Source organism: Centruroides sculpturatus, unplaced genomic scaffold (assembly GCF_000671375.1).
Source record: "Centruroides sculpturatus isolate CEXI.00-Female unplaced genomic scaffold, Cexi_2.0 scaffold99, whole genome shotgun sequence".
Taxonomy (NCBI): domain Eukaryota; kingdom Metazoa; phylum Arthropoda; class Arachnida; order Scorpiones; family Buthidae; genus Centruroides; species Centruroides sculpturatus.
In genome coordinates, this window is record NW_019384321.1 from 1,112,112 (window position 1) to 1,121,807 (window position 9,696).

The following is a 9,696-nucleotide window of genomic DNA, read 5'->3' on the forward strand; positions in this document are numbered from 1 at the left end:
TTGTCCAAAAATAAGCCAGATATCTCATACTAAAAATCAAATTTGATAATCAAAAGCTATTTTTAATGAATACTAAAATGTACATATTTATAAAACAGTAGAGTGAAGTAAAAATCAAAGCATTAACATTTAAATTTCTTCAATCTTTGAAGCATTTCCAAGATTTTGTTGCAGACCATTAGATAAAAAACACTAATATAATGCATCATAAAAGTGTATTAATGTGTATCAATGTATCAATGCCATGTACCATGTATCAATACTGATTTAAAATTGCAAGAGATTAGTAATAAATATCATAGACAGATTTTGGATTCAGTATTTACAATTAAATCTTTTAACTAGTATCTCAAAGATAAATTTCTACGATAATATTACATTTAAAATATGAACTTTTTTTATTGTAATTTTTTCCTCAAACAGAAAAAATAATGTCTTCTCTTACTTACTGACATTCCAATTTGGTACACTTTAATTTATATATCAATAAAAACTGTAACTAATTGCATGAACTGATGATAAAGCAAACTTTTTAATAGACTAATTAATTTTCAGGTTTTTAAAAATAATTTGTATCTTCTTTCTGAATAATGAAAAACAAATTGCAGTTTAATGCATACTTCTGCAATATTATATTACAGAAAAGAGCATACTTGCAATAACTGAATGTCTGACTGTCTATATAATAATAATGGAAAGATATTTCAAAGTTTATTTCTAATTCATATTATTACACAAAACATAAGGTCAGTAAAGTAAATAAAAATCATGCTGATAATACTCATGCTCCTGTTACAAGCTTTAAGATAAATTAAATAGTTAATACATATTTATTTTAGTTTGAAAATCTTTTGGTTATAACTTTAAATTCAAGAAATCCTTTCACTAAAAACTAATGTTTTTAGTCGACAATAATGCAGTGATAACAATATTTGTAATTACAATAAGTGTATATTGTTGTTTAATATTAACAGAATTAACAGATTCTAAAATATAGAAATTAAAACACTCAAAATCTTGCTTATTGCAATCAAAAATCTGAGTTATGGATATCATTGTTCTCATGTAAATAAACTTTCTTAAGTGTCATTTCAAATTACCAGCCTCAATATATGATCAACAAGGGGCAATTGTTATCAATCTTAACCAGAATTTTAAACATTAATCATTTTTAATTGTTATTTGGTTACAGTATTTTCTGTAACTAAATAACAGTAAAAATACAGTATTTTCTGTAACTGGAATTTCTTTCTTCAATTTTGTATGGATAAATTACTAATTAAGAAATCTTCAAGTTATGTTAAAACAATTAAAAAATGTATATCTTTTCAGATTAATAAATCCAGAATTTCTACTAATTGCAGTCTTATTTACTTCTCTTGCTTAATGTTATCTGTTAGTTATTGTTAGTCAGTTATTTGTACAGAAGAGAACCAAAGTAATTACAATAAGTATAACCTACTGCATATTAATAAATGCATTATGCAACTTGCAAATAATAATAAATTATCACAGTTTTCTTCAAATTGACTGAATCAAAAATTATAATTTGCACTATTTCTATTTGGTACAAGTGTTATTTGCAAAATCTGATAAGATTATTATTTATGGATATGATAGCACAATGTTCATAATTAGATATATAAGCCACATTTTAGTTGCTGTTGCTCTTTTTTTCTGTAAAAAGAATCAGATAAATTTAAAGCTTTATTTTTTTTATCATAGTATGTCATAAATATAAATAATTTATGTATAGACACATTGTTTATGTATGTTACATAAACTAAAAATAATTACTATTTTGATAAAGTAAAAGATAAAATTAAGGTTTGATATTTATTTATATAACTACATTTTAAAGTTCAAGTCTTGATTCAAGTTCAATTATATATTTTCCTTTAAAGCTAATAAAGAAATCTATTATGCACTGTTTAAATTACAACTCTTAAGATAACTCAAATATAAATCATTTAAAGAGATTTGCAACAGTTTGAAACAAAATATTTTTTCATTTTGATGGGAAAATAACGTTTTTCTAGCGTGGGAAAAGCAGATAAGACAGTCACTTCCTTTGACAGAAGTATGAGCATCCTCTGTTTTTCCCTTATCTCTTAAAAATCTCGCTTCGATGGGAACTGTTTACCCCTCATTTCTTCCCTTTCCATCCGTCCACTTGGGAAAATCCTAATACGATGATTGGTCGTAAATGGGAAGATATAGGCGAAGTTCAGCCGAATTCGGGGAGTTCGTCGGTAGATCTAAAAAAGACCGCACTCCACACCCTTGCTCCAAAAGACCAACGCCCATAATTGTATCATATCGAATTAAACTTAAGTTAGAACTTAGAAGAAAAATTTTATATTTGTGCCTACCCAAACCTTTCTTGAACTGAAGTCCAAGAACGTTTTCTATGAAGTACCTTCGACGAATAAGAAGACGACAAAGCCAATTAAACAGGTCGTATGTTTATGAATGAATTGTGAGCTCTCTCTCTCTCCCCTGTATAGGTTAAGAATACATTTCTCTCCTGTCGCGATTGATTTGATTATTCGTTCCTTAATTGATTGTTGTGGATTATTTGATTATTTCTTATTCTTGATTAGTATTGTTTATTTTGTTTATTAAATTTTCTATATTTTGTTAAAGAGATGTCTCGTGTCGATTCTCTGAATCAGATCTACGGCATAAATTTCANGCTTAATGTATAACCTTAATATTTGTCATTTATATCAAACAATAATATAATTGAAATTATTTGTATTTTGAATGACAAATATACACTGTGTATCATTTCTGACTAATAAAATTACAACTGAAAATTCATAATAGTCAACAAATATTTTATAAAGAAATAATACTGTTAATTTGTTCATGTTTAACTTCAATCAAATTAGTAAAAATAAACTTTTCACCTTTCTTGAATTTTAATCTATCACATATTTAAATATTGATCTGAAAAAGCAAACTTTTTCCAATATTTAATATCATTTGTTTTATGTTTAACCAAGTCAACCTATGTACTTTCCCAGCAGCAAAGTAGATAATATACAAATGTCAAATGACTACATTTGACTACTAGTCTACTTCAACTCTGACTTAAGGCATACCATTTTTTTGAAAAATAAGAAGTTCCAGTTAGATCTAAAGCTAACTAGTGAATGTAATCAGAAACATTCATAAATCATCTACTTCACTCCTGCAAAAGTACATAGGTTGACGTGGTTGAATATAGATAAATTGCACTTTCTGAAAGCTGGAACTTATATCATTTGTTTTTATGTTAAATAGCTTACTGCAGTATTTCTCAATGTTTTTAATCTCATGGACTAGTAAAATGTCTGAAAAAATTCTATAAACTACTAAGTTATGTAGGCCTAATTTTTTTAAAACCTGTGTGGGAATTACCAACATTTGGGACATACTGTGCTATTTTAGACGTAATAAATCTAAAAGCAAGTTTAGAACACATATGGAAATAATTAAATTGAAAGTAAAGTATTAAAAGTGACTCATCATCAAATAAAGTTTTAATCTTTGTTAATTTAAGTCTGTTTATGGACTACCTGTTCCATCATCATGGACCACAGATTGAGAAACACTAGCCTAATGTATAAAAGAGTGAAGCAAACTCACATTGTTTTAATTAAACCAAGAATAAAAAAAAAAAAAAAAACTATTTCACTTAATAATTATTCTATTTTATAAACTAAAAGTTTTAAATTCATTTTCAAAATTTAATTCAAATCTCAAAAGTTGATTAATTAATTTATTTACTTGTTTATTTCAATACATGCAATGAAACACTCATGCTAAAAAAAAGCATACACCAGATGTAAAAAAACCTATTAAAAACAACATTATAAATACTTAAGTCTTTGACATAATTTTTAAAAAATAGATGTATCCAATAAATTAAAAAATTTCTGACTTCACTGATAGATTGAGACAATCTTCAGAAGAAATATCTGTTACAGTTAAACAAGTGTAAGTATAAAAAGAAATAGTAATAATAAATGGGTACAAGCAGATAAACTTGATATATGATTAAGCTTATGTAAGGGAATAAAAACTAGTATGTTATCAAAGTAAAAACATCATTTCCCAATGATTAAACTACTGAATTAAATACGCCATCAATTCTGCTATTATGAAACTCTTAAATTTCTTTCATTCTTTCATATATTTTTATTGTCAGGCCTACTAATTTACAGAAAAGCAAAGTGTTCACTATCTATTTATTATTAAAAATATTCAACAATAATAAAGCTTTCCATTGTATAATGTGCTATTTATGATGAATGTCATGTTTATTTATAAGATCTTCTCAACTCCCAGAACTATAAGCATTAGGGCAAAAGAAAGTCTGAAGAACATTACAAACCACACCTTATACTGTCTTAAGATCCTTTATCATATATTGTGCTCATCTAAACATGTAGATTTCATAACAGAATTCATAACAGCTAACCTATTCATAGGTAACTAATTCTAGCTAAACTAGCTAGAATTCATAACAGCTAAGCTATAGCAGAAAATGTGTTTTAAGAGAACACATCTAAAACATACAACTGACTACAGGAAAATTTTTCTAGTGAAGTCAATTGTCTGAATGAAGATAGTCCATGTTTTCCATGGCTTTTTCAAATATGAAACATTATCCTGCAAAAATGCACACAGATGAAATGTTATAATTGTTCAAAAGAGGATGCTGTTTGCTCAATAAAAAATTTGCTTTCAATGAAACAACTTATGCATTAGTTGAAAACTTTATTTGTAAAATTGAATATGGTAATTTTAAAATAATTCTATTATTCCAAATAAAATCTCAGTAAAAACATTTTCTTCTTAATCACTTATATGCAATTTATGCCTGTTATGGTAATCTATGCTATTTGTTAATCTTATACAAATTAAAAGTTAAATTTTGAAGTGAATTGGATCAAAGATCAATATTACAATTTTTTACATTTAAATTTTTGCTTACTTTTGTTTTATGAATTTCCCTCATAAAAAATATATTAGTACTTTTGAATGTATAAACATCTCAATGCCTGATGTTTCTACTTAGAGCCAAATGATCACTGTAATGAATTGAGTTACTTTAATGCTACTATTAATAATTCTATTAGGTACTAGAGGTATCTATAGTAGCACCAAATTACTATATAATAATTAAATTACTTAGAATTTAATTATTATATTGTAGCAGTAAAGTAGCCTGATTCATTATAGCAATCATGAATCTTTTGGTTCATCTGCAGAGAATTGTCTTCTTTTTAAAACTTTTTAAGTAATTGTAAATGCTACTATAGATTAATGAAAAAAACTCCATTTATTAACACTAATACATTTGACTTTGATTTAATTTTTTCAATATCTATCTTGTTCATTAGCTTATCTGCTTTGTTTTGTATGAGATAAACATTAATAGAAAGAATTAAATTGAAAATACTTGAAAAGAAGAGAACTGTCCAAGAATAACCAAAAAGATTCAAAAGTGTTAAATGAGTAAATGTTTTTAAATGAGGAAAGCTCCATGAAATAAAAGTGAAAAATTTTAAATAATTGGAGCCATATAGCAATAGTTTTATATTTATTTAAAAATAAATAATCTTTCTATTTAACAAAAGAACTTTAGTGACATATAATAATCTTATGAAACCTTTTAAATTTTGATGAAAATAATAATAACACAGTTGTAGATTCTACAGTAAAAATTTTTATGATCCATCACAATTTAAATTATCTATGTGGATATCAGGCATTATAGGGAAAAAACAAATGCTTTTAATTAAAATATTATAAGTATCAATATACCTAATTTATGTAAATATTAGCAGTAAATTAAATCAAATAAATAAAAATAATTGGTACTGTAATGGTTTTAGTTTTTTAAGAGTTATTTTACATATCTAACCATATTTATCTGTTTTGTTATAGAAATATATGTAGATGGCAATTATATATTTATTAATAATCTTTATTTTAAATGATCCAATTCACTCATTGCTATTTTCAACAATATACATAAAAGATATGAAATGTATTCATTATTTACTTTTCCAATAGGTGGTCTGATGTCATCTGCAGCTTCCACAGCCGGAACAGTGGAATTTTGTGATGCAGTAGTAGTTGGAGTCAACAATAATGATTGGGGATTAACTGTTTCTTCAGACACTGTGGTTACAGCTGGCTGTGTTGTATCTGATGCTGAAAATCTCAAGATGCTACCATCGAATATGGTTGCTGTCTGAGTTGTACCTTGAGTCAATAATGCTACCTGGCTGGCATCGAGTAAAACTGTACCAGTTCCATCAGGTGCAGTTGCTATAACTAAGCCTGCACCTGAAGTCCCAGAGATGAAAGGAACATTCAGAATTGTTGGAGTAGTACCAGTTAGTGTGGCTCCAATATTACTGATTGCATCAGTTAAAATTGGCATACTTCCAACAGTCACAACAGGAATAGTCTCAGGTAACAAAGTAGCATCAGTTGTAATAATGGTATCTGACAGAGATGAAGTAGCAACACTTACTTCCATTGTATATCATTAATTTTATTATTTTCAAGACCTGGAAAAAATACATATTTACACAAATACATTTAAAAAATCTTTTATTTTAATTAAATATAAATTATTTAAAAATCTCATCAAATTGTTTCAAATTATTTTAAAATTTCAATATTTTAATACTAATATATTAAAAGTGTAATAATTTACTATTGTTTTAAAGTACAGTAGAATCTGCCTGTTGTAATCACTTTGGGAATTATCAGCAATTTAAACTGCTGTACTAGCAAATGGCAATTAACATTTAATGTTTAAATCACTGGTTATGACAGATGATTGTGTTTTATTATTCACATGTTGAGTCTAATAGTGTGAAAAGATAGTTTACAAATGCCTGTTTACCTAAAGATGATAATAAGTTTTATAAAATATATTTGAACTTATATATTTTGGAACATGCTAATTCTGATAACTTTAAACAACCAATTCTAAAATCTGTGATCACAATAGACTCTACTGTATTTATATTTTGTTATCATAATAACTATAAATTACAAAACATGTTTTTAAAACTATTATTATTATTAAATGAGTATTATAAAAAGATTAAAATTTGTTAGAAAAACTTCTAATTTTTATTGCATTTTTATTCTTCTTACTTTCACTTTCTCCTGAAAATAATTTTGAATTCAATCATAATTTATTATGATTGAATTCAAAATTACATTAAATAATATATTACACATCCATTGATCTCTTATTTTATTGAATCTTTTCAAAGACTTCAACTTTAATCGAATCTTTTATTATTGAAAACAATCAACTTTGACTTGGTCATTTTGAAGTATATGTTATCATGCAGTATGAAAGACACCATATCAATATATCATCATACAATGAAAATAGAATTATTTTGATAATGTAGAAATCTGTACTAAACTATTGCAACATAATTTAATTGAAAGACAATGTAACAAGGATGGTCAAATTAACAAGACAGTAAAGATATCAGCATGCCAATCAGATAGTCCATGTCGAGTTCAGGTTGGGAACATTTCTCATGAATGCAGAGCTTTTATTTACTCTCATTTTATGCACCAAATTTAATATTTCCACAACTTCAACTCTCAACATTTTCAGTTTGTGACAGACTAAAAGTTGCCATTACAACTATCAGTACACTGTGTCTGGTATACAAGAGTATGGGATCAAGAATGCAAATGCTGTATGATGTAGTGGCCAACAATCTAAACAAAGTTGGGCTGTCCTCCATTGGACAAAGGTTAAGATGTGCATGACTTGAATGAGTATAGGCTTCATGAATTGGCTCTACAAAGTTGTAACTTCATCAACAGGTAGGCAGGCTTGAAGGGCATGAATCTTATCAGCCTGACAGATGAGCATATAGATGACTAGATTTCTAAATTCTAATTGTAAAATCACTAGCTTAGGTATATACAAACTTTTTTTGTTTGCCTAAGGTTGTCATTAGCTTGTAATAAGTTTACTTGAGCAATTGTGGGCAAATTCTGAGCAAATTTACATTTTTCCAAAAAAAATGGCTAAAATTGCAAAAATTAACATATAAAATGAGAATTTAGCCAAATGCAAAGTTGACATGAAAAAAACAAAAAAAAAATTTTTTTTGAGTGTGGGACAATGAAAAACTGTGGCTGCCCTGAGTTATTTATAACTATGTACAGTACAGCACTGTATTTCTTAGCAGTTTTAATATGTGCAATATATTTCAATTTGTAACATTGTAATAAGTAAATAAATGCATTTTTTAAAACTGACTGATGTGACTCGCCGATTACATAAGTTAACTCACATTTACGAACCTAACAAGTCACTGAAACAAAATTTTTAGGCATACCATACGCTCTATGTATGGCCTTTCCCTGATGGAATCAACCATCAATGCCTTCTCTTTATCAGAAGCTTAATGGCTTTAACACACTGTGGCATTACTTTTGCATCAGTTCATTACTTGAAGAAAAAGAATAGTTTAACAATTCTTTTTCTTCAAGTAATGAACTGTAATATCAGAAGTTATGAGCGTTTTAAGTTTTACACAACTGCCATGGTACGTACATGTGAAGTTCACTGAAAAAAAGAGAAGAAAAATGCTTTAAAAAAGTCATTAGGAAATTATTATTTAATGAATAATAATTTAATGGTGGATACGTAAAACTTCAAATACTCATAGCTTCTGATAAATGCATCTTTCGAAAAAATGTTTTGGATAAAAGTTTGTTTATTTTTGATGCGGAATATAAAATAAAAAATGGGGGTTACAATTCTCATAAAAGAAAAAAAAATGAAGTTAACCCGTTTTCATCGATTGTAGCGCCATCTTGAAGCGTATTTTTCGAGTTATTCCACTATCTGATTAAAACGGTTCATTCCGTATCAGTTCAACTATTACCGAGAAGGGAATCAACTGTTTCAATGTTGCCACATACCATATGTAATTCGGTAAACCTAATGAAATCATCCACCTATTAATTAGGTTATAAACTTCAAAAACTCTGAAATATGATAATTAAACGTGGAATCCGTAACATTGAAATCTGCAATTTAAGATTAAAAAAAACTCTTTCCACCTTGTGGACACTAAGAGGCTTTCCATACACGCATATCGAAAATTCGACCAAACCTCACGAGGCGTCCGTAGTGAGGGAAAGGAATCGACATATCTGGATGTAATCACAAAAAATTTCTGAAGATCTGAATCGGAATCGAATCCGGATTATTCAGAGCGGCGTGCTGGCGCCTTTGCTATCTTTGGCCTAGGGTTTTTCATTCCCCGGTCTTTTGCTTGTCCCGGGATTCCAGGATAAAAGTGAAGTGTTTCCCGGAATCCCGGGACAAAATTAATTATTTTTAAGATATACAAAATATCATGAAATCAAATGATATAATTATTTTTCGTTTTTTAAAGTAATTTAATACGTTCTGTAACCTCCAAAATCATATTAATTAATAATTATGTGTAAGATATATGTTAAAAATTACTTTTGAATTACATAGAAATTGTCATAAATACAAAAAACTTATTAAAGTTTGCTGGAAACTACATACAACAACAACAAAAAATGCTTTGAATTGAGTTAAAAATTAAAAAAAAAAGAACTTAGATTAAACTTCTAACTTAGAAGGTAATTTTCGTTTTTTAAATAAAA

At 27.3% G+C, this 9,696-nt stretch overlaps 1 protein-coding gene across 2 annotated transcripts in view; it reads right to left on the minus strand.

The window, feature by feature from the left end:
• The window catches only part of LOC111625800 (zinc finger protein 236-like), a 45,168-nt gene extending 35,705 nt beyond the window's left edge, over window positions 1–9,463 (minus strand). The window contains exons 1-2 of one of the 2 annotated variants that reach the window (XM_023369038.1): window positions 8,843–9,463; window positions 6,059–6,572 (exon numbers count right to left, since the gene is read on the minus strand). In XM_023369038.1, coding sequence (XP_023224806.1) covers window positions 6,059–6,541 — 483 coding nt within the window. In that variant the 5' untranslated portion in view covers window positions 6,542–6,572; window positions 8,843–9,463. Of the gene's footprint in view, window positions 1–6,058; window positions 6,573–8,842 lie in introns of those variants that run through there. The other variant, XM_023369031.1, reaches the window with a different exon arrangement.
• Between the last annotated feature and the right edge of the window lie 233 nt (window positions 9,464–9,696).